Below are 26,422 nucleotides of genomic sequence, written 5' to 3'. Positions count from 1 at the left end.
AAGTATCAGACAGAGGCAGAGATGTTATATTAGCGACAATTCATTTCCGTGAATCTGGTCAAATAGCCTATTTCAATAAATCGCTTCGTAACTTTTGATTCAAAAATGTGTTTGTGCCATCACTTAATATATTAAAATATTTCCAAAAGCTTGCACGTGGCATTTCTTATATCTTAAAATGTTTTTTTTTTTTCCTAAAATATAAATACTGTATGTGGATAAATATTTCTATTACTATGTATTGTTATTTTGCATATAAATGAAAATGATTAAATATAACTCTTCCTTGCGCTTGTTAAGTGAAGAACAGTGTAGTGTTTTCTTAAACTACTTCAAAGTTCTCATCAAAAAATCCTCCATGTGCAGCATGACAGCTTTGCAGATCCTTGGCATTCTAGCTGTCAGTTTGTCCAGATACTCAGGTGACATTTCACCCCACACTTCCTGTAGCACTTGCCATAGATGTGGCTGTCTTGTCGGGCACTTCTCACACACCTTACAGTCTAGCTGATCCCACAAAAGCTCAATGGGGTTAAGATCCATAACACTCTTTTCCAATTATCTGTTGTCCAATGTCTGTGTTTCTTTGCCCACTCTAACCTTTTCTTTTTGTTTTTGTTTCAAAAGTGGCTTTTCCTTAGCAATTCTTCCCATAAGGCCTGCACCCCTGAGTCTTCTCTTTACTGTTGTACATGAAACTGGTGTTGAGCGGGTAGAATTCAATGAAGCTGTCAGTTGAGGACATGTGAGGCATCTATTTCTCAAACTAGAGACTCTGATGTTCTTATCCTCTTGTTTAGTTGTACATCTGGCCTTCCACATCTCTTTCTGTCCTTGTTAGAGCCAGTTGTCCTTTGTCTTTGAAGACTGTAGTGTAGACATTTGTATGAAATCTTCAAGCATTGTATAGCCTTCATTCCTCAAAACAATGATTGACTGACGAGTTTCTAGAGAAAGCTGTTTCTGCCATTTTTAGCTAATACTGACCTTAAGACATGCCAGTCTATTGCATACTGTGGCAACTCAAAAACAAACACAAAAGACAATATTAAGCTTAATTTAACAAACCAAATAGCTTTCAACTGTGTTTGTTATAATGGCAAGTGATTTTCTAGTACCAAATTAGCAATTTAGCATGATTATTCAAGGGTAAGGTGTTGGAGTGATGGCTGCTGGAAATGGGGCATATCTAAATTGGATCAAAAATGACTTTTTTCAAATAGTGATGGTGCTGTTTTATACATCCGTAATGTCCTGACTATACTTTGTGATCAGTTGAATGCCATTTTGGTGAATTAAAGTACCAATTTCCTTCCAAAACATCTAAATCTGTACATTATTCCAAACGTTTGGCTGCCAATGTATTTGTGTATATTATATATAAGCTCAGCAAAAAAAGAGATTACCTTTTTTCAGGACACTGTATTTTAAAGATAATTTTATAAAAATCCAAATAACTTTACAGATCTTTATTGTAAATGGTTTAAATAATGTTTTCCATGCTTGTTCAATGAACCATAAACAATTAATGAACATGCACCTGTGGAACGGTCATTAAGACACTAACAGCTTACAGACAGTAGGCAATTAAGGTCACAGTTATAAAAACTTAGGACACTAAAGAAGCCTTTCTACTGACTCTGAAAAACACCAAAAGAAAGATGCCCAGGGTACCTGCTCATCTGCGTGAACATGCCTTAGGCATGCTGCATGGAAGCATGAGGACTGCAGATGTGGCCAGGGCAATAAATTGTAATGTTCGTACTGTGCGATACCTAAGACAGTGCTACAGGGAGACAGGAAGGACAGCTGATCATCCTTGCAGTGGCAGACCACGTGTAACAACACCTGCACAGTATTGGTACATCCGAATATCACACCTGCGGGACAGGTACAGGATGGCAACAACAACTGCCCGAGTTACACCAGGAATGCACAATCCCTCCATCAGTGCTCAGACTGTCCACAACAGGCTGAGAGAGGCTGGACTGAGGGCTTGTAGGCCTGTTGTAAGGCAGGTCCTTACCGACATCATCTGCAACAACGTCGCCTATGGGCACAAACCCACCTTCGCTGGACCAGACAGGACTGGTAAAAAGTGCTCTTCACTGATGAGTCACGGTTCTGTCTAACCAGGGGTGATGGTCGGACTCCCGTTTATTGTCGAAGGAATGAGCGTTACACTGTGGCCTGTACGCTGGAACGGGATCGATTTGGAGGTGGAGGATCCGTCATGGTCTGGGGTGGTGTATCACAGCATCATCAGACTGAGCTTGTTGTTATGTACTGCAGGCAATCTCAACGCTGTGCGTTACAGGGAAGACATCCTCCTCCCTCATGTGGTACCCTTCCTGCAGCCTCATCCTGACATGACCCTCCAGCATGACAATGCCACCAGCCATACTGCTCGTTCTGTGTGTGATTTCCTGCAAGACAGGAATGTCAGTGTTCTGCCATGGCCAGCGAAGAGCCCGGATCTCAAACCTATTGAGCACATCTGGGACCTGTTGGATCGGAGGGTGAGGGCTAGGGCCATTCCCCCCAGAAATGTCCTGGAACTTGCAAGTGCCTTGGTGGAACAGTGGGGTAACATCTCACAGCAAGAACTGGCAAATCTGGTGTAGTCCATGAGGAGGAGATGCACTGGAGGCCAGATACTGACTGTTACTTTTGATTTTGACCCCTTATATATTATATATATATAAAAATAATAAAATCAAATGGCTGAAAAATATATAATTGTTTTAGCAATATCGCCCAACCCTGGTACATCCACAACCTTTCATCTGTAAGGCTGGCATAACTTCAAGTTCGTAAAGCAATGAAATTAAAACGAAACTCACTCCAACAATTTCCAAAAAATAAATCAATTTTAAAACGGTCCTGCTGGTGCTGCAGTTTGGGAAGGGCCTTTTCTGTGAGTTGCGTACAGATAGGTCATGGGACATGAGACTGGTAGGGGGTGGGGGGGGGTGAGGTTAGAGGGCAGACTGAGATTTGAGGAAGGTGAATAGCTGTGCAAACCTTCCAGACTTGTCCTTGCTGGGGAAGCATTGTAACAGAAAGAGAGAAAATTACACATAAACACAGGTTCCAATGTCTACCATGCATGTTCACTTCAAAACAAATTAGCTTTGGGAACTAATTGTAAGTCATTCTGGTTAGTGTGTTGGTTCAAATCCTATGGAGGGACGCAAAGGGTCAGTTGGGTCACACAGTGCATTGAAACGCAGTTGTTCCCAGAGCTAACATTCACACCATGCAGAATTCACTCCTCCGGGAGCAGGAACACTGTGGGCTAAGTTCAGAATTTAAGTCCATGTTCAAGATAAGACCAGGAAGTTTGTAATTAGTCAACAAAACATAATCCATGCAAGTGAAAGGGAACCAAGGCCAACATGTTCATAAAACGACTGAAAACAGATGAGCTTATAAAAGAATGACAAACAGAAACACACACACTGCAAAAATAGAGCGAGTGAGCAAACAAACCAAACAAATAAACAAAGGAAAATGTCATTATTATCTGGTTAAATGCATCAGATCATCTCATGCACAGATTTACTCCTGACCACCACTAATTTCAAACTGTTGCAAATCCTTTCACAATACAAAGATGAACTTGTCTCGGGCATATCCATGTCATTTCAATCACTCCAAACAAACCATAAATGATTAATCAAATCAGTTTAGCTTCTTGTTTTAGTACCAAAAAAACATCAAAGATGAAAAATAATCAAATGTGATTATAGGGTTTAAGCGACTGCTAATGGTACAAATGTGCAATAGCAAATTGTGTTACTGTTGCTGTTATAATTGTTTTTAAAGGTTCAAAAAAGTTAGACACCAATTCATAACTTGAAAGAATAGGAACGTCCATTTTTTCCCCATATTTCTCTTTCCACAGTTTGTCTCTTACTCCTTTTATGACAGAAATGGAGCATTTCCACCGATATGTGAGAAGTGGATGATGACGTAACTAAATACGTTACTACATAAACTGCCAGCAAACAAACTTGCTGCTTCATGGCCTTTGTAATGTCTTTATGCCATAAGATTTTTATGAAGATATTTAAATATGTAACGGAGAAAAAAAAATCATCCCAATCAATTCACACACTAGTAACACTTTCAAATTAGGGATGCACCAATCCAATACCTGGATCGGTATCTGCTCCGATACTGAAGCTTTTAGACGGATCGGGTATCGGTCCGACGAGCCCGATCCAAATCCGCTACTGTGTGTTAGTCATGTTCGTTACTGTCAAGCTCCAAAAATGACATAAAAGAACCATAAAAACACCAGTAAAGCAGTTCATATGACTCGTGCATTTTATTCAAAGCCACTTGAAGACATGCGATAGCTCTGTGAATCACAAAAAGCTGTGTTTAATAAGTAAATATATAGTAAGTGCAGCACCAGCGCGTTTGTGAATGGTGCTGCTCTGTTGACACAAACTCACGCACAGGCTGGTGATGCACTCGTGGCTATTTTTAGCCTTCACAGCGGTGCGCAATATTTGAGCGCTACTCACGAAGAGCATCTCAAATGTAGATGCTCAATAGTTCGGTTCACTTATAATATGCATTTAGAATGGCACTGGAGGTGCATTTTACCAAAACTTTAATAAGAAGCGAATTAAACTACTGTGAACTTGCCTACAAACAGACACATACAGGACTTCCTGGAGAGTTTAAAATGTAAAAATACAAGCGTGAGGGTTTAAAAAGTGCACAATTTTAATATATTACTGTTGTATTTAAAATTAAAATTAAAAGTCAATAATAATAATATTAAATTATTAAACTAAAGCACTGAACTGGTAAGCAAAAGGTTGTTGGTTCAATCCCCACAGCCACCACCATTGTGTCCTTGAGCAAGGCACTTAACTCCAGGTTGCTCCAGGGGGACTGTCCCTGTAATAAGTGCACTGTATGTAAATGCATAAATGTAAATGTAAAAGTGGACTGATGTCTTACAACTAAATTGAACAAAAAAGAGATCTGAATCCTTTAAAGTCCAGATACAAGTTGAAACATAGAAAAAACAAAACAAAAAAAAAAAACGGTTTCTTTTCTACTGAAGACTTGAAGATTGGAATTACTGTTAATTTTGCTGCTACATTATCCAATATACTAGTTAATAATAAAGTGTTTCTTAATAAGCTATACATTTCTACTGAAATAATGTGTAGTTAGAGGTTTGTGTTTCTTTACATATTAAAGAGTACTCCCAATTAGTTCTACACAATAATGTAAAGATATGTAGGTTACAGTTAGTTTAACATTAGTTAACATGAACTAACAATGAACAATACTTTTAGGCCTACAGCATTATTAATCTTGGTTAATGTTAACTGCAACATATATTAATACTTCTTTTAAATGATGTGAAGTTATATGTGAAAAGTTAACATTAGTTAATAAATTATGAACTAACATAAACTATCAATTAACAATTATAAATATATTTTTTAATTAGCATTAAATAAGATTAATAAATACTAGGGCTGTCACGATTATAAAATTTGGCTGACGATTAATTGTCAAACAAATAATTGCGATTATGACAAGTAATTGTCTCTTTCAGGGCTTTCATGATTAACTGTCATATAAATTGTAATTCTTAAGGTGCATGTGTGCTTCATAAACCTTAAGAAGTCAGTTTTTACATTTTTAACTTCAAATATATTAATTAAATAATAAAATAGGGTTATACCCTCGTTGAGCACTTTATTAGGAACACTTGTACACCTACTTATTCATGTGATTATCTAATCAGCCAATCGTGTGGCAGCAGTGCAATGCATAAAATCACGCAGATACGGGTAAGGAGCTTCATTTAATGTTCACATTAACCATCAGAATGGGGAAAAAAATGTGATCTCAGTTATTTAGACCGTGGCATGATTTTTGGTGCCAGATGGGCTGGTTTGAATTTTTCTGTAACTGCTGATCTCCTGGGATTTTCACACACAACAGTCTCTAGAGTGTATAGTGAATGGTGCGGAAAACAAAAAACATCCAGCGAGCGGCAGTTCTGTGGACGGAAGCGCCTTGTTGATGAGAGAGGTCAACTGAGAATGGCCAGACTGGTGCAAGCTGACAGAAAGGCTACGGTAACTCAGATAACCGCTCTGTACAATTGTAGCGAGTAGGATAGCATATCAGAATGCTCAACACGTCAAACCTTGACGAGAATAGGCTACAACAGCAGAAGACCATGTCGGGTTCCACTTCTGTCAGCCAAGAACAAAAAGCTGTGGCTGCAGGCACAGGTTCACCAAAACTGGACAGCTGAAGACTGGAATGGGAGATTCGCAGCATGAATGTGCAGCTGACAAATCTGCAAAAATTGGGTGATGCAATCATGTCAACATGGACTAGAATCTCATAGGAATGTTTCCAACATCTTGTGGAATCCATGCCAAGAAGAACTGAGGCTGTTTTGAGAACAAAGGAAGGCCCTCCCCAGTATTAGTATCTAGTATTAATATAAAGCATAAATTTGTTTATATACTTTTATTATTTAAAATTATATTATATTATGCAATGGTAAAATATGTCTGTTCTAATTTCTTCACTTAATGCTCTTTGACTAAACCCATGAGCCCTTATTTCTCATGAAGCAAACCCTTTGAGATTTCGTTTCATAATTGTATCACTCCACAGAAATAGAGTAAAGGCCAAAGTATTCTTCTGCTGTCCGCGTTGCAGATTGTTCTGCGCACAGTATGCATGACACAAATTTCGTCATCAGCACAATCCATGCGGCTTGACCGCGCGCGGCCCAGATTTTATCGAGAGTCGGATGCAGTCCACGTCTCTGTGTATTGTCTGTGCATGAGCCTGCCATTGTCTTTAACGTGAATGAACCCGCTATGACAAGGAACATTTGCCATTACACGATCGTTAAAGAGGCCCTATTATGCGTTTTGGGATTTTACCTTTCCTTTAGTGTGTAATATAGCTCTTTGTGCATGTAAAAGGTCTGCAAAGTTTCAAAGCACAAAGTCCAAGCAAAAGGGAGTTATTCTCTACCACATACCACACTGCTCAAGAACTACAAGAAACGGCTGGAATGTAGTCCAGCCATTTCTTCCGTAAAGTATCTATGTCACTATGTAACACATTTGCATTATGGGTTAAGGGCTACTAAGGGCTACACTGGCCCGCCCTCAAACAAACGTAGTTACAGTGCATCCGGAAAGTTTTCACAGCGCTTCACTTTTTCCACATTTTGTTATGTTACAGCCTTATTCCAAAATGGATTAAATTCATTATTTTCCTCAAAATTCTACAAACAATACCCCATAATGACAACGTGAAAGAAGTTTGTTTGAAATCTTTGCAAATTTATAAAAAAAAAAAATAAAAAAAAAAATCACATGTACATAAGTATTCACAGCCTTTGCCATGACACTCAAACTTGAGCTCAGGTGCATCCTGTTTCCACTGATCATCCTTGAGATGTTTCTACAACTTGACTGGAGTCCACCTGTGGTAAATTCAGTTGATTGGACACGATTTGGAAAGGCACACACCTGTCTATATAAGGTCCCACAGTTAACAGTGCATGTCAGAGCACAAACCTCCTGCCGCTGAAGTCCAAGGAACTGTCTGTAGACCTCTGAGACAGGATTGTATCGAGGCACAGATCTGGGGAAGGGTACAGAAAAATTTCTGCAGCATTGAAGGTCCCAATGAGCACAGTGGCCTCCATCATCCGTAAATGGAAGAAGTTTGGAACCACCAGGACTCTTCCTAGAGCTGGCTGCCTGGCCAAACTGAGCAATCGGGGGAGAAGGGCCTTAGTCAGGGAGGTGACCAAGAACCCGATGGTCACTCTGACAGAGCTCCAGCATTTCTCTGTGGAGAGAGGAGAACCTTCCAGAAGAACAACCATCTCTGCAGCACTCCACCAATCAGGCCTGTATGGTAGGGTGGCCAGACGGAAGCCACTCCTCAGTAAAAGGCACATGACAGCCCGCCTGGAGTTTGCCAAAAGGCACCTGTAGGACTCTCGGACCATGAGAAACAAAGATTGAACTCTTTGGCCTGAATGGCAAGCGTCATGTCTGGAGGAAACCAGGCACCGCTCATCACCTGGCCAATACCATCCCTACAGTGAAGCATGGTGGTGGCAGCATCATACTGTGGGGATGTTTTTCAGCGGCAGGAAATGGGAGACTAGTCAGGATCGAGGGAAAGATGAATGCAGCAATGTACAGAGACATCCTTGATGAAAACCTGCTCCAGAGCACTCTGGACCTCAGACTGGGGCGAAGGTTCATCTTCCAACAGGACAACGACCCTAAGCACACAGCCAAGATAACAAAGGAGTGGCTCCAGGACAACTCTGTGAATGTCCTTGAGTGGCCCAGCCAGAGCCCAGACTTGAACCCGATTGAACATCTCTGGAGAGATCTGAAAATGGCTGTGCACCGACACTCCCCATCCAACCTGATGGAGCTTGAGAGGTCCTGCAAAGAAGAATGGGAGAAACTGCCCAAAAATAGGTGTGCCAAGCTTGTAGCATCATACTCAAAAAGACTTGAGGCTGTAATTGGTGCCAAAGGTGCTTCAACAAAGTATTGAGCAAAGGCTGTGAATACTTATGTATATGTGATTTTTTTCGTTTTTCTTTTTAATAAATTTGCAAAGATTTCAAACAAACTTCTTTCACGTTGTCATTATGGGGTATTGTTTGTAGAATTTTGAGGAATTTAATCCATTTTGGAATAAGGCTGTAACATAACAAAATGTGGAAAAAGTGAACCGCAGTGAATACTTTCCGGATGCACTGTATAGCAGAGGCCGAGTTGGGTTAGTGTTGTTGCCATGTCAAGAAGATGCTGTTTTCTTCATTGTGAAAGCAAAACCTCTTTGTTTGGACTTCCAAAGGCAGACGAATTGAAGTATCAGTGGTTAAAATGTATTTTTAGCACTATTCCTCAGCAGTAAAACCACAACCAACACTGGATTTTCAAGACGGTTACTCCTGAAAGATGGTGCAGTTCCCTTTTTGTTGGGACAATCTGGTGCTTCAGAATCACAACCTATAAGTATGCTTGATTATTTGTGGATTTATCTGCTACCGAGTGTTCAAATGCGGAGTTTTGTGTTGTAGCTATGGTGTACACCCAATGCACAGCTGTAGGCCTCTGTTTACCTGCTAGCTAATGTTATTGTTTTGAAATAGTTTTGCTAATCAACTGCAGGCCCACTTTTACCTACAATTGTGTAGAATTATGCAGACTGTTTGTCGTTCTTACTATCAAGTGTGGAGATGGATTAATTTTTACAAATGGTCATTTTACGTCTGCAATCCACAGTAGTGCTCGGCTAACTTGCTCACTAACTCTCTAATACACCCGGTAATGTCCAACTGGGAGTAAGCCTCTGTTCTCCGTTCATAGCTTGGGTGAAAAAAGTTTGGCTACACCCATTCCAGCAAAAGATGACTAACTTAAATGCACTACATGTCTTTTACTTGAAGCTTTGTTAGGTTCACAATCAACAGTGTACTAAATTAAAACTTACCACTGTGAAACATCCTGCTCAAGTCGTGCTTGCGAAGGTGGTTCAGGTCGATCAGCTTGTTCTTCCAAACTTTCATTATTTCATTCATTATTGGTCTCGGGCTAGAGCTGGTACGGCAAAAACCGATACCACTGTTGCCATAGTTATAATAGTGTTCGCAGCTTCTCAGGAAGCCTGAAACTCAGTTATGGTAAGGAACGTTACATTTCCGACACATGCTCTACCCGGTTGACCAATCACAACAGACTAGGCCAGCTGACCAATCAAAGCAGACTGGGCTTTTCGGAAAGGGGGGCTTTAAAGAGACAGGAGGTAAATCAGAGCGTTTGAGCCAGAGTATGAAGAGCGGGGGGGAAACATTTACAGTATGAGAGTAATAATGTGTTTTTTGAATATTAAAGAATGTAAACCTATTCTAGTGGACCCGCAAAATAAAATCATGAACCTGTAAATTAGCATAATATGGGCTCTTTAAATTAAAGTGAAACCAGAGTACTTTGCATTCACTATCAAAGTTTATATTTGTTCATTTATATTTTCATATTGTTCATTGTTAGTTCATGACATCTAATGCATTCACTAATGTTAACAAATGTAACATTATAAAGTGCTACCACTATTTTATTTCAGAAAGATGGGGACAATAAAGTGGCTGGACCGCTGTTCAACACAACCGGAACAAGATGTCTGCCAACTGAACAAGTGTTGCATCGCTAAATCGGGTGCTTCGTTCATTATAATGGGAGCAATCTAGTTTTGCTTTTTTGAGTCAGTTTAGCCAGACTAAGTTGCAATTGTTTTTAAATTACGTGGAATGGTAGCTGGATTCTAACGTTAGCACTTCTTTGTTCGAGACCTGCAAGTTTAAAGGGAGATTGGCATTCGGAACTGGCAACAGCTCCATTTTGTTGGAACAGGGGTATCTAGAGGATCAAGGATAAACATTGTGTAAGATAAAAGCACATTTCCTGAGGTTGTTTCCATGGGAAGGAAGCTACTGTCATTTCCTGTGGCAAGATTTTGCTACCAACTTAGAGCAGCAGGCTAAGTCCAAATATTCCCACAAAAAGCATTTAGCACAACTTGTGCTTGTAACCAAACCAGTGAGAGCAGTTATCATCAGTCTAGGCATAAATAGCACAAGCACAGGCAAGGTGAGAGGAGATACAGAGCTGAATATTGCTATGTCTACTTGATGTTATAACCTATGTTATTAAGTATTTAAACATTTGCTCGCGAAGCTGCCGGTTCTCTTTAAGTGAAAGTAACAATTTAGTGCTTGTTATACCTATCAATGTAAACTCAATGTAAATTGCACAAGTGCATATAAACAAAAATGTAATAAAATAATGCAGTAAGTGTAATAAATGTGTAAATAAATACATATTTAAAGGCACAATCATACATTACGAAATATTTTAACTTCAGAAAACTTTAAGAATTTAACAAAAAGTGTTTGTTTTTTTCCATAGTAGTTTTGATATAGTAGCATTTAAGTTAATATTTGTATAATACAATTATTAAATTATTGTTATATGTGGAATTCTATTTTCATTATTAGGTTCCAACCTTGTGAATATTTGTTAAACAATTTAATGAAATGTCAGTGACAACAGCTTATATTATTAAAAATGCACTTTCATGACATCATATAAATTGATACCATGTGAATTTTGTACATTTGTACACAAGCTAAAATGTGATTACAATTATCAAAAGCAAAATATGAAAATAAAACGTACAATCTTGCATGCTATATCGCGTGGAGTCATATACAGTTGTGCTCAAAAGTTTACATACCCTGGCAGAAATTGTGACATTTTGGCATTGATTTTAAAAATATGACTGATCATGCAAAAAAAACTCTTTTATTTAAGGATAGTGAACATATGAAGCCATTTATTATCACATGGTTGTTTGGCTCCTTTTTAAATCATAATGGTAACAGAAATCACCCAAATGGCCCTGATCAAAAGTTTACATACCCTTGAATGTTTGGCCTTGTTACAGACACACAAGGTGACACACACAGGTTTAAATGGCAATTAAAGGTTAATTTCCCACACCTGTGGCTTTTTAAATTGCATTTAGTGTCGGTGTATAAATAGTCAATGAGTTTGTTAGCTCTCTCGTGGATGCACTGAGCAGGCTAGATACTGAGCCATGGGGAGCAGAAAAGAACTGTCAAAAGACCTGCGTAACAAGGTAATGGAACTTTATAAAGATGGAAAAGTATATAAAAATATTTCCAAAGCCTTGAAAATGCCAGTCAGTACTGTTCAATCACTTATTAAGAAGTGGAAAATTCAGGGATCTCCTGATACCAAGCCAAGGTCAGGTAGACCAAGAAAGATTTCAGCCACAACTGCCAGAAGAATTGATCGGGATACAAAGAAAAACCCACAGGTAACCTCAGGAGAAATACAGGCTGCTCTGGAAAAAGACAGTATGGTTGTTTCAAGGAGCACAATACGACGATATTTGAACAAAAATGAGCTGCACGGTCGAGTTGCCAGAAAGAAGACAATGCTACACAAAAGCCCGGTTACAATATGCCCGACAACACCTTGACACGCCTCACAGCTTCTGGCACACTGTAATTAGGAGTGACGAGACCAAAAATGGAGCTTTATGGTCAAAACCATAAGCGCTATGTTTGGAGAGGGGTCAACAAGTATTGTGCTCCTTGAAACAACCACACCATCTTTTTCCAGAGCAGCCTGTATTTCTCCTGAGGTTACCTGTGGGTTTTTCTTTGTATCCCGATCAATTCTTCTGGCAGTTGTGGCTGAAATCTTTCTTGGTCTACCTGACCTTTGCTTGGTATCAAGAGATCCCTGAATTTTCCACTTCTTAATAAGTGATTGAACAGTACTGACTGGCATTTTCAAGGCTTTGGATATCTTTTTATATTCTTTTCCATCTTTATAAAGTTCCATAACCTTGTTACGCAGGTCTTTTGACAGTTCTTTTCTGCTCCTCATGGCTCAGTATCTAGCCTGCTCAGTGCATCCATGTGAGAGCTAACAAACTCATTGACTATTTATACACGGACACTAATTGCAATTTAAAAAGCCACAGGTGTGGGAAATTAACCTTTAATTGCCATTTAAACCTGTGTGTGTCACCTTGTGTGTCTGTAACAAGGCCAAACATTCAAGGGTATGTAAACTTTTGATCAGGGCCATTTGGGTGATTTCTGTTACCATTATGATTTAAAAAGGAGCCAAACAACTATGTGATAATAAATGGCTTCATATGATCACTATCCTTAAATAAAAGACAGTTTTTTGCATGATCAGTCATATTTTCAAAATCAATGCCAAAATTTTACAATTTCTGCCAGGGTAGGCAAACTTTTGAGCACAACTGTATATACCCCCTTCTTGGTTTGCTTAGAGGAATGTTCTGGGTTCAAAACAAGTTAAGCTCAATCGACAGCATTTGTGGCATAATATTGATCACCACAAAAATTTATTTCGACTCCTCCCTCCTTTTCTTAAAAAAAAAAAAAAAAAAAAAAAAAAGCATAAATTTGGGTTACAGTGAGGCACTTACAATGGAAGTGAATGGGAGCTAATTTCTGAATGTTAAAATACTCACTGTTTCAAAAGTTTAGCCACAAGACATAAAGGATGTGTGTGTAAACAAGATTTTAGTTTGATAGAATCACTTACTAACCTTTTCTGTGTAAAGTTATTGCCAATTTTACAACTTAGTCACCATGACAATATAATGTCAACAAACCATAAAATGACTGTAAAAATGATGATTTAAACAACATTACAGCACAAATAATTCATGTTTTAACAGAAGAATTAATGCAAGTGCTTTTATAAAATTATAAGCTTTACATTTCTGTTTAAACCCTCCAAAAATTGGCCACATTCACTTCCATTGTAAGTGCCTCACTGTAACACAGATTTTTACTTTTTTAAAAGAAAAGGAGGGACGAGTCGAAATTAGTTTTTGTGGTAATCATCATTATGCCACAAATGCTGTTGATTGAGCTTAACTTGTATTGAATCCAGAATATTCCTTTAACATCTTTTTCAGTTTTCAATTGCATTATGCTTATATGTCAAAAAGTCTGGCGAGTATAAACAAAAATTGACTAGCCAAAGGCGATTCTTTCTCCAACATGTCCGTAGAGGGTTGAAAACAGCAAGAACAACAATAAAAACTCTGGAATTTACTATCAAATCTGTATCAAATGAAATCTAAACTCCCTGTCCATATCCACCACAACACCACACAGATCTTAGAGCGCTCAATGCAATGCCTGCCAGTTGCTAGGCAACAGGAGTACCAAAAGCATATATTCCCATTTGTAGTCCTGTGGAAGAGCAATCTCTCACCTAAATTAGACTGAAAAAAAATGAAATATGAAATAACGGGCAGTCACAGTCGACTAGTTCAGTAATGTTTACCAGAGTATGTTCTACAATGTTGTATTCTGAATGGATATGGTGCATGGGAGTGCACAAGAATGAAATAATATGACTAATATTGTGGCTAGACAGTATTGCTGGGTTGACCCTCTATGCTTGTTTCAATGAGTGAGGTCAGACTCATTGGAGTGACATGAGGGAGCATGGAGAGACGGACTCATCACACACTGATGAATTCACATCACATATCTAAACAAGTTCACGGCCAGAGGGAAAAGAGAAACAGAGAAAAAGAAAGTGTGTGCAAATACTGAAATTGGGGGGGGGGGGGGGCAGTGTCATCTGTGATCTGGACAGCTTCCATTACTGCTAGTCTCAGTGCCAAGCCTTTCTCAAAGGCCTAAGAAGAGCCTTTTTTGGCCAAGAGAAAGATAAAATTAAATACATAGCCTAGAACTGACAGGCTTTACTTTGTGATATATAACACCCCAATGTACATTAACTGATATTAAAAACAAGAAGATACATAACTACTAAAATTTATTGTACCATGATTGGTACCAAGTGTTATTTTTGTTTGTTTTTTTTTTACAATATTTTACCATAAAACTACATTTCTTGCCTTGTTAAATATATTAGCATTTTTACTGTATACAGTATGTTAAGGTAACTACCCATTAAAAAAACAAAACACGCTTAAAAAAACTATATTTTTAGAATCAGTTGTTTCCTAAAAGCATGATCAATATGGGAAAAAAAGAAAATATATCATCAATCTTCATGCTTGGGTCTCTGAGTGTTATTTGTCATGAACATAATACCACAGAAATCTTAGGCTAATGGTCTAATAAATAGGCTTCATATTCTTTAAGCAATAGCCTATTTAGCTTTTATTTTCTTTTGAGTATGAGGTAAAATATGAACCAGACATGTTCTTGACAGGTTCCTTAAAATTCACCGATATGTTAAAACATCCCATTATGGGGGGCCTGGGTAGCTCAGCGAGTATTGACGTTGACTACCACCCCTGCAGTCACGAGTTCGAATCCAGGGCGTGCTGAGTGACTCCAGCCAGGTCTCCTAAGCATCCAAATTGGCCCGGTTCCTAGGGAGGGTAGAGTCACATGGGGCAACCTCCTCATGGTCACTCAATGGGGCGTGTGGTAAGTTGTGCATGGATCGTGGAGAGTAGCATGAGCCTCCACATGCTGTGAGTCTCTGCGGTGTCATGCACAACGAGCCACGTGATAAAATGTGTGGATTGACTGTCTCAGGGAGTAACCACGCCACCACGAGGACCTACTAAGTAGTGGGAACTGGGCATTTGAAATTGGGAGAAAAGGGGATAAATAAATAAAACATCCCATTATCCATAACAGATTATGCTATCCCATAGATTATCACTTTCTTAAGAAAGCTCAGCAATAATTAAAGGGGCTGATGAAAGAACAATTCTGCAGACACAATTGTTACAAACCACCAACAGGGCCAAGTCAACATCCTGTACATTTGACATCTGTCAAGAAAGTGCTCTGGACTTTAGGTATGGCAATTGCAAGGGCTTAGAACCAAGACCAAGGTCCCAGAGAATGTAAACATAGTAATTTCAACATGCACCCATTGAAATATAATTGAACAATGAACATCAAGCTAAAATATTCATTATATCCAATACTGTCATCAACGTCAGTGACCAACCATCCACAATTTTAATTATTGTATGATGTCTGGATTGGATTATTCTCGTACAAAACTGGTGCTTTTAAAAGATGGATCACTGTAAGGGTATTCAGAGGCTCAGATTCAACCTAAATCCTGGCTTTGTGCACTTAACCCTGAATAGAGACTGACAGTATATGCATACATAGTATGACATCTGCTGCAAGCTCGTAGGAGGAGGTGGAAAAACTAGGATATTAGCCTTCCTCATCATAACAATAACCATTACAAGCATTATTATTATGGACTAGACCGACTCAGTGTCTGTTTTGCCTGGCGATTCACGAACATACGTTAAATATAAAATAAGTGATCTATAACAGTCAGATCGATGCACTTTGCAACCTAAACATTGATCAGATCTCTCTCTCTCTCTCTCTCTCTCTCTCTCTCACTCACACACACACACACACACACACACACACACACACACACACACACACACACACACACACACACACACACACACACACAGCCTCTCAATCAGGGCCTGGCCTAAATCTACCGAATGTTAGGGTTAAAATGTATATATGCGTATTGGTTTGTGTTTATTGCAGTCCGCCGTAACACACATGCATGATGCGCGTCTTCTCACCTTCTTGATGTTGTAGATGCGCGTGAGCATCCCGACGCCTCGGTCATTCAGGATCGTCAGTTTCTCCGCGAGCTTCTGCTGGCTCGGCTGCAGCGCGCCCCGCGACATGGCTCAAACGACCGTTAAAACGCGCTAAATCACAACAGGTTCCCCGTGTAGTATTATAGGGTAAAGTGGCGAAACGCGTAGGTTTGTAGTGTTAAAATGGGCCCATATTACGGGCTTCGGGCGCGTAGTCGGGATGTGTGTTTTTTTCCTTTCTAGGTGTTGCCCTGACAGCCAGAACGAGGCTGCTTCCGGCAACGACGTCACTTCGTCACGTAACCGGTGCCCTCTGCCGCTGTTCTGAAATATTCTTTTTTTATTCTTTTTTATTTTTTTTATTTAGTTCAATTACAGACAAGTACAATGCAAAAAGTACAAGGCAAATATAAGGCATTGTGGTACAGTTCATGTTCTGAAATATTCTGTTTCTGAGATTTTCGGTTGCACTGGGCGGAGCAAACATGAATATTCATGAGTCTCCTGTTTCATGTTAAAGCAAACACATACCTATAAATAGTAAATACAGAGAAACTGATAATTTTGCAGTGGTCTCTTAATGTTTTTCCAGAGCTGTATATATACAGTATATACAATAAGTAATTTTAAAAACGCGACAGCTTTTTTAAAAAAATTTTTTATTTTTTTATTTCTTAGATCCGTTTTTGTATTCAAGTTTTTTTTTTTTTTACAGTATCATTAATCAAGTGTAAATTACATCGGTCTGGACGACTACCAAAATAGTTAAAATATTTACAATAAAATATTGTACACTGTATGTGAGTTAATGCCAATGTTATTATAGTTAACAAAAACTGACACTAAAACTAAATAAAAACATTTTCGTTAACTAAAATAAAAATAAAAAAATTTTCTGAAAAAATGAAATTATTGGAAAAAAACTGAAACTAAACTAAAATACTTTTTCATAACTCCAAAACTAACTAAAATAAAAATTGTCTCAAATTATTTTAGTTTTTGATATACTAGGGTGTATATGGGCAAAGTGGGACACTTTTGGAAATTTTCAATTTCTTGACACTTTAATTATGATCCAAACACACATAACCTCACAATATACCTTTGAAGAAAGGTTAGGGTGTCTTCAACTTTAGTCAAAAGCAGAAATGAAGAAATACTTTCTACTGGGATGTAGAACCTTTGAAGAACCTCTTTTTACCAAATCCAACATTTTTTAAGCAGTAAAGTGGGACAAAAGAAAAGAATTCTCTAGAAAATATTTACAAAATATTTGAAATTAATTTTTTTATATTTTCTTATACACTTTTACATAATAATGTAACATTTACAAGCATTACATCTAAAACCATTTTTTGTCATTTTCACCATTGCTTTTCCCACCGGTGGTCATGAAATGAGCTCTGCCACACATCCCAAATTAAAATCATAAATTTAAAACCTCAAAATGTTAGAGATAATTTACCCAAAAAATGATTATTCCCTCATGTCATTCCAAATGTGTATGACTTTCTTTCTTCTGGTGAACACAAACAAAGATATTAGAAGAATATCTCAGCTCTGTAGGTCCATACAACACAAGTCAACAGGGTCTAAAGTCTGAAGCTCCAAAAAACACATAAAGGCAACATAAAGTAGTCTATAAGTGGTTTAATTAATGTCTTCTGAAGTAATCTAATCGGTTTTGCCTGAGAACAGACCAAAATGTAACTCCCTTTTTCACTGCACATATTGCAATTGCAGTCTACAGGAACGATCATGATTTCAAGCTCAATTACACTTCCTAGTAGAATTGGCAGAGTGCAAGCTTGAAATCATGATCGCCAAGAAGACTGCTGATGTCAAGATTTACAGTAATTAGGACTTAAATATTGATCTGTTTCTCACTCACACCTATCATATCACGTCTGATGATATGGATTTAACCACTGCAGTCTTATGCATTACTTTTATGCTGCCTTTATGTGCTTTTTGGAGCTTCAAATTTCTGGCCACCATTCACTTGCATTGTATGGACCTACAGAGCTGAAATATTCCTCTAAAAATCTTAATTTGTGTTCTGCAGAAGAAAGAAAGTCACACATCTGGGATGGCATGAGGGTGAGTAAATGATGAGAGAATTTTCATTTTTGGTTGAACTATCCCTTTAATTGCTTACTTCCCAAAGGTTAGTTTAGTAATGATTAATAATGATTTAAGGAAATTCATATGGATAAAGTGGGGATCAAATTTAAATGTCCTTTGTCACTTTACCCATATTCACCCTGTATTATATCATTTGCAACTTTTACAATCTAAATTAAACATGATAATAAAACTAGATAGAGGTAACACAAGACTTTTTAAATTGTACCAATAAACGTTCAGCTTTGGCAACCATAAAAAATACTAAAACTAAAATAAAAACAAATTAAACTGAAACTGAGAAAACTAAAACTAACAGAATTACTGTGAAAACTAACAAAAAATAAAAGTAATTTGGAATGACAAATTGAATATAAAATAGAAATAAAAACTAAATAAAAAATCCAAAACTATAATAACACTGCAAGGGGCACTAAGCAGTCACCATGCCCCATGTAACATGCAATAATATTTGTATCCTTTGGGTGTCGGTATTGCTCTGATCTTCTAGGTAATTACTCTGATGTGCACTAATGAATCTTCTCAACTTTCAGATAGTATCAAGGCCAGAGAAATGTAGATGGGTAGCTATTAGCTACTAGTGAGAGAGAAAGCGACGAGCAGTCTCGCAACAGAAACTTCAAATCGGAGCCTTTACATTTCTGCCTTGGACATCCCCGTCGCAAATGTGATGCAGTCGCTTGCACAAGAAATAAAATCATTTTCTAAAAATAATTTGCGAAAACAATGCACCAGGGTGACGACTTTGAGCGGCAGGCGGATTATAGAGACATGGAAAGGCTCCACTGTACAGGTCGTGGAGGAGACCGTGCAGCCTGAAACAGCATGTGGATATGTTCAGGATAATAGTTGGGATCTTCAGGTTGGATTTATTAAACCATATCTATTGCTTGGTGAGTAGTAGAACTTGCATTGACATGCTATGCATCTAAAGTATTTTAAACAGCAATTTGCATAAAAAAATAAAATAAAAAATAAAATAAAAATATACTAGGCATGCAGTATTTATGAGCTCATTTATTAAAAGTCATGTAATATTTTTATTTTGAAAAAATTAATTTGGCTCACAGGAAAAAGAGAAGGTGTGACCAGATATATGCTTTCCCTTATACATATACATATAAAATTTAGCTTAAAATCTTGATTTTGGTAAAAAAACAAACAAAAACAAAAAACATGGACATGTTATGCATCAACTACCCAAATGTATAATAATTACATTTTAGATTTATGCATGTCATAATATATATGTAAGTTAAATGGCTCTACAGTAAAATTACAAATAAAATAACATGCAAATTCACATTTTGTGGAAATAGTAAAACTGACCATTTATGGCTTATACTGTATATTAATTTAATAGGATCACAAGATGCTGCTCATGACTTTGGTACTATGAGGAAATATAAGGTAATGCACTTATTGACTGTTTCTTACTACTTTAGCATAGCTAGTAGACATTCAATTCATTATTACATGTGTTATATTAATTTATGTTCATTTTATATTCATGAAGGTTTCATTTCATTAGGTTACTATGAAAACTGTTAATAATTTACAAGAACCCCAATTAATAAACTAATACATACATAATACGCAATAAACTGTGAAGCATTGTATAGCTAATATAAGTGTAGTAATGTTTACGTTAAGACGTTATCTTGAATTACCATAGCCTACATAAGAATTAATGGTTATTTGTTTTATTTGTGTACTGTAACGTGCTTTTCTGTGTATAGTGAAATTGTTTTTCTACTTAGAAATATAAATTGAAATGATTTGATATCATGAGAAAAAAGGCACCACCGACAGCAGTAAAAGGCAAAAAAAAAAAAAAAAGACATTTGAGAATCAAAAATTAGCGTGGGTGCAATAACATGCAGTATTTTCACAAAGTTTAATTGCATAAGTTAAATTTAAATGTATATATATATATATATATATATATATATATATATATATATATATATATGTATGTATGTATTTATGTTTAGCAGGTAAATAAAATTACAGCGCAAATTATGGTTACTCCAGGGATGCTTGTGCATCAGCATTAGATGCCGTAAATGTCCCGCCCCTTACTGAAATGGAAAATATGATTGGTTAGCAAATATTAAATTGTGTCTGAAATGAACGTTCTGATTGGTGGATCAGCTTAGTCGGACTATCTGTCTTGTCAGTGCCATCAGTTGCACTCTCGTCTCTCGCAGCTTCATGTGCGTTTAGAGAGAATCTCTGTATACTTAAAAAAAACACAATTCACTCAATGGTGCTGTGGCATCGCGTTAGTATATTGAAAAAGTTCAGTGTCAAAAGCCTAATCATTGTTTTGGCAGCCATACATATCATCACTTATTTTAGGTGGCCATACGCAAAATCCTAAGAGAGATAGGTGGGCATACGGCGTATGCCTGCGTATGCCCTAGAATACACTACTGACTACTACACTACTTTACCTTGTGAATTTAATTGTATTTAAAAACAAAACAAAACACTCATTTCAAATCAGATGGTTGCAACAGGGTTAAAAAAAAGTTAGGATTGTCAAGTGTTTACAACTGTGTAACATTGCCACAGGGGCCTGGGCAATGTTACACAGGGCCTGGGTAGCTCAGCGAGTATTGACGCTGACTACCATCGCTGGAGTCGCTGGATTGAATCCAGGGTGTGCTGAGTGACTCCAGCCAGGTCTCCTAAGCAACCAAATTGGCCTGGTTGCTAGGGAGGGTAGTATCACATGGGGTAACCTCCTCGTGGTTCTCGCTCTCAGTGGGACGAGTGGTGAGTTGTGCGTGGATGCCGTGGAGAATAGCGTGGGCCTCCACATGCACTACATCTCCGCGGTAACGCGCTCAACAAGCCACGTGATAAGATGCGCGGATTGACGGTCTCAGACGCGGAGGCAACTGAGATTTGTCCTCCGCCACCTGGATTGAGGCAAGTCACTACGCCACCACGAGGACTTAGAGCGCATTGGGAATTGGACATTCCAAATTGGGGAGAAAAGTGGAGAAAATAAAAAACAAAAAAACAAAAAAAAACATCACCATTTCTTCCAATAACACTTATTAAGCCTTTGGGCACTAAACACACAAGTTTGTTAAGTTTAGCAAGCATAATTTTCCTCCATTCATCCATTATGCCAGTCTTCAGCTGCTCAATTGAACAGGGACTTCGTTGCTGTATTTTGCACTTCATAATGCGCCACACATTCTCAATTGGAGACAGGTCAGGACCAAGGAGCTCCAGGTCAGGACTGCAGGCAGGCCAGTCAAGTACCCACACTAATTCTTGCAGTATGTGGTTTGGCATTGTCCTGCTGGAAAACTACTTCTGAATGTGCATGATCTCTAATCCCTTAGAAGTCTCTGTCTTAAAAACCAAAATTCGTTTGTAATGGATATCATGACATGGGCTCAGGAGTACTTTGGTAAACCTTTGTCAGTGAACATCATTCACCGCTGCATCAACAGATGTTAGTTAAGTCTTTGCTATGCAAAGCAGGAGCCATACATCGACACTGTCCAGAAGCGCTGCCAACTTCTCTGGGATCGGTCTCATCTGAGATGGAAAGTAGAATAGTGCAATTGTGTTTTGTGGTCTGACGAGTCCACATTTAAAAGTTGTTTTTGGAAAAAGCAGCCGCCAAAGAGAAAAAGGACCATCCAAGCTGTTACAAGAAAATTGTCTTTAGACAGAGGATCCAACAAACAATACATCAAACAAGACAAACAAATATAAAACAAATAATAATAAAAAAAATAAAAAAACACAACTGTTGTAGGAGACCTGATACATTACATTTATCTTAAGATCCTATTTAAAATTTCAGTTGCATGCATGGCTGTGTAAGCAGGGAATGCTGGTACTAGATTGGCATCTCTGCAGTCCTGACTTGTCTCCAATGGAGAATTTGTGACTTAATGTAGCACAAAATATGATAATGAAGGCCCCGTACAATTGTGCAGCTGAAGACCTGCATAGTGGATGAATGGGGAAAATTCTGCTTGCTAAACTTAACTTGTGTCTTCAGTGCCTAAATGCTTAATGAGTGTTATTAGAAGAAATGGTGATGTTACACAGTGGTAAACACTTGACTGTCCCAGCTTTTTTGAAGCATGTTGCAATCATTTGATTTAGTAATAGTGAATATATATACATACACAGTTGAATTCAGAAGTTTACATACACCTTAGCCAAATACATTTAGGATCACTACTTTAGTTTAAGAATGTGAAATGTCAGAATAATAGTAGAGAGAATTATTTATTTCAGCTTTTATTTCTTTAATCACATTCCCATTGGGTCAGAAGTTTACATACACTTTGTTAGTATTTGGTAGCATTGCCTTTAAATTGTTTAACTTGGGTCAAACATTTTGGGTAGCCTTCCACAAGCTTCTCACAATAAGTTGCTGGAATTTTGGCCCATTCCTCCAGACAGAACTGGTGTAACTGAGTCAGGTTTGTAGGTCTCCTTGCTCACACACGCTCTTTCAGTTCTGCCCACAAATTTTCTATCCGACTGAGGTCAGGGCTTTGTGATGGCCACTCCAATACCTTGACTTTGTTGTTCTTAAGCCATTTTGCCACAAATTTGGAGGTATGCTTGGGGTCATTGTCCATTTGGAAGACCCATTTGCGACCGAGCTTTAACTTCATGGCTGATGTCTTGAGATGTTGCTTCAATGTATTCACAGAATTTTCCTTCCTCATGATGCACCATCAAGTGCACCAGTCCCTCCTGCAGCAAAGCACCACCACAACATGATGCTGCCACCCACATGCTTCACGGTTGGGTTGGTGTTCTTCAGCTTGCAAGCCTCACCCTTCTTCTTCCAAACATAACTATGGTCATTATGGCCAAACAGTTCAATTTTTGTTTCATCAGACCAGAGGAAATTTCTCCAAAAAGAAAGATCTTTGTCCCCATGTGCACTTGCAAACTGTAGTCTGGCTTTTTTATGGTGGTTTTGGAGCAGTGGCTTCTTCCTTCCTGAGCAATCTTTCAGGTTATGTCAATATAGGACTCGTTTTACTGTGGATATAGATACTTGTCTACCTGTTTCTTCCAGCATCTTCACAAGGTCCATTGCTGTTGTTCTGGGATTGATTTGCACTTTTCGCACCAAACTACATTCATCTCTAGGAGACAGAATGTGTCTCCTTCCTGACCGGTGTGATGGCTGCATGGTTCCATGGTGTTTATAGATGAACGTGGTACCTTCAGGCGAAATTACTCCCAAGGATGAACCAGACTTGTGGAGGTCCACAATTTTTTTTTTTCTGAGGTCTTGGCTGATTTCTTTTGATTTTCCCATGATGTAAAGCAAAGAGGCACTGAGTTTGAAGGTAGGCCTTAAAATACATCCACAGGTACCCCCTCCAGTTGATTCCAATTAGCCAATTAGCCTATCAGAAGCTAATTGGCTAATTGCTTAAAGGCTTGACATCATTTTCTGGAATTTTCCAAGCTGCTTAAAGGCACAGTTAACTTGGTGTATGTAAACTTCTGACCCACTGGAATTGTGATAGAGTCAAATAAAAGTTAAACAATCTGTCTGTAAACAACTGTTGGAAAAATTACTCGTGTCATGCACAAAGTAGATGTCCTAAACAACTTGCCAAAACTATAGTTTGCTAATTTGAAATTTGTGGAGTGGTTAAAAAAATTTGTTTTAATGACTTCAACTTAAGCGTATGTAAACTTCTGACTTCAACTATATATATATATATATATATATATATATATATATATATATATATAGTATGTATGTATGTATGTATGTATATACAATTTAATTCACAAGGTAAAAGATCAAATAATGTGTTGTTGTAGTGCTTTCAGTAAATCACAATGTGAATATAATTATCAAAATATTCCTTTTTATTTTTATTAACAATTTCATACTGTACCAATTTTTTTTTTTTTTTCAGAATTGGGGATGTATATTTATTTAATTGTATTATTATAAAAGTATATTGCTATATGATAACTTTGTTTTAAGACTTCTAAAGCTTTTCTATCGATTTCAGGTCACACATGTATTAAATGTTGCATATGGTGTAGAAAATGCCTTCCCTGACCTGTTCATCTATAAGACGCTGAGCATACTGGATCTACCTGACACTGATATCATATCATATATCCAGGAGTGTGCACAGTTTATAGACCAGGCAAAAGCTGAGGTAACAGTTGCCTTTTGTTTTGTGGTGTAGATATAATTGCTTTCATTAAATATCAAATGTTTATGAGAGTAGAAGAAGACTTGAATTTTTCACAGAGATCCTTGCATTTTGCATTATGTAACACCAAAAAATCGATGTCAAAACATTAGCTGACAGCCTGACACTAGACTGTCTCTCAGCATTGTAAGAGGGATATTTAATGCGCTCAACGTTATTTCCTCAGTGTTGGGCTTTAGCACCTCGCCTATGTGATACTGCGTAGTCATCCAATGACTAAGTCTCTTATTCTGGGTAACCATGCAGTGTGCTGAATAATGAATGTTGAGTTTTCACAATGCATTATTTAGGGAGTTGTAGAAAGATCACATCACTAACGGGCCATTGATTGTCATACAGCCTCTTTACTAAATAGTGTTGCCAGTCAGCCTTAACCTGACACTGCCTCATAATTCAGATTCACTAAGGTTTATGATTGCAATGGCTTCTTGAAATAAGTTTCTATTCCTTTATAAATCGAGCATTCCGCTTCCTGTCACATAATTTACGATGTTGTCTATGATGCAGAGGAAACGACAGCTCATTTAATCAAATCAAATAATGTTCTTCTCAACGGAGCAGAAAGTGGTACCCTCACCTGTAACTTGCAATTCCATGCAATTAGCATAGGATTAATTACATGCATTATGATTAGGTATTTAATGATGTGAAACTAAATGCTTGCATTGAGAGATAAATGATTCTAGATAAGAAGATTCAACAATTGCTTTCTCTCTCCAGAAAGGAGTCGTGCTTGTCCACTGCAATTCAGGGGTTTCACGTTCTGTCTCAGTAGTCACTGGATATCTGATGTTAAGGGAAAAGCAGGCATTTGGTGATGCGTTTGCGTTGGTGAAATCAGCTCGACCAGCTGCATGTCCAAACCCAGGTTTCATGGAACAGCTGAAGAACTTCAAACCACAAAGCACTACACAAGTAAACGGTTTGAAACATGAATGAACATGATTCTATGGCTGCACCTTCTCATTGTTAAAGCCACCAGTGCTTCCATTGCAGTTTGTTATAAAGCTTTGATTTTACACTTTGGAATACCATGTTAATGTGGCACAATATAGGCAGAACAACAACATCTTCTGTAAAAGTTGAGCAGGCTCGCTCACTTTAGTCACTTTTATGGGGTTTAAATGTGGTATCACCATTAAAGGTCTCATCATAATAAATTAGCTTACCAAAATGTGTCTTTTAAGATGCATTTATCTTCCCATTCCATTGTAGTTCATCACATGTTTAAGTTTAGAAAGGCTTCATATTTTCAAAGTGAGACACAGGTAATGTTCAGAATGGAATACTAACGTGCAACTACTAACTAAATGCTGTGCAGTAAACAGAGTAAACTGCCTACTATTCAAACCAAACATTTCAAACAATAGTATGCTACATTTTTGTCACATGACCTCATCACATTGCATGTGTGTGGCATTCAGATACCATTTTGAAAATAAAATACCTGGATTTATTTGCATTATAATTCGATTTTGTGTATGTAACTTTTGGGAGTCCGATTAGATTTGTTCAAAATTGCGACTTTACTGTATGTGTATTTGTCACACTGGAAATGGAAGGTCAAGTCAAACTCCTTGCATTGAGAGATATCATTTACCATGCAGTGTTGTTTCTAGTATACTGCACATTTTTGCAAATGTAGGTAATCCACTGTTCCTTTCATACTATGAAAAATAATATGTTTGTTTGTTTGTTTCTTTCATTTTTTACGCCATGCCAGCTTCTATGGCTATATTCATGGCGGGAACCAGGTTTAGTTA

The 26,422-nt window shown here is 37.8% G+C and overlaps 2 protein-coding genes across 5 annotated transcripts in view; one reads left to right on the top strand and one right to left on the bottom strand.

Annotated features, from left to right (window-relative positions):
• The window catches only part of LOC127447907 (nck-associated protein 1-like), a 72,559-nt gene extending 56,026 nt beyond the window's left edge, over positions 1 to 16,533 (bottom strand). For 2 of the 4 annotated variants that reach the window (XM_051710090.1, XM_051710092.1), the window contains exons 1-2: positions 16,249 to 16,533; positions 3,025 to 3,042 (exon numbers count right to left, since the gene is read on the bottom strand). In XM_051710090.1, coding sequence (XP_051566050.1) covers positions 3,025 to 3,042; positions 16,249 to 16,356 — 126 coding nt within the window. In that variant the 5' untranslated portion in view covers positions 16,357 to 16,533. The remainder of the gene's footprint in view (positions 1 to 3,024; positions 3,043 to 16,248) is intronic. The other 2 variants (XM_051710091.1, XM_051710093.1) reach the window with 1 other exon arrangement.
• A 2,551-nt stretch (positions 16,534 to 19,084) lies between these two features.
• Positions 19,085 to 25,598, top strand: LOC127447929 (dual specificity protein phosphatase 19-like). The gene is made up of 4 exons (XM_051710152.1): positions 19,085 to 19,307; positions 19,778 to 19,824; positions 24,450 to 24,602; positions 25,380 to 25,598. Exons 1-4 carry the CDS (start codon positions 19,085 to 19,087, stop codon positions 25,596 to 25,598), a joined length of 642 nt encoding a protein of 213 aa, XP_051566112.1.
• Positions 25,599 to 26,422: the final 824 nt, after the last annotated feature.

Source organism: Myxocyprinus asiaticus, chromosome 11, assembly GCF_019703515.2.
Source record: "Myxocyprinus asiaticus isolate MX2 ecotype Aquarium Trade chromosome 11, UBuf_Myxa_2, whole genome shotgun sequence".
Taxonomy (NCBI): Eukaryota; Metazoa; Chordata; class Actinopteri; order Cypriniformes; family Catostomidae; genus Myxocyprinus; species Myxocyprinus asiaticus.
This window is presented reverse-complemented; position numbering and strand designations above follow the sequence as displayed.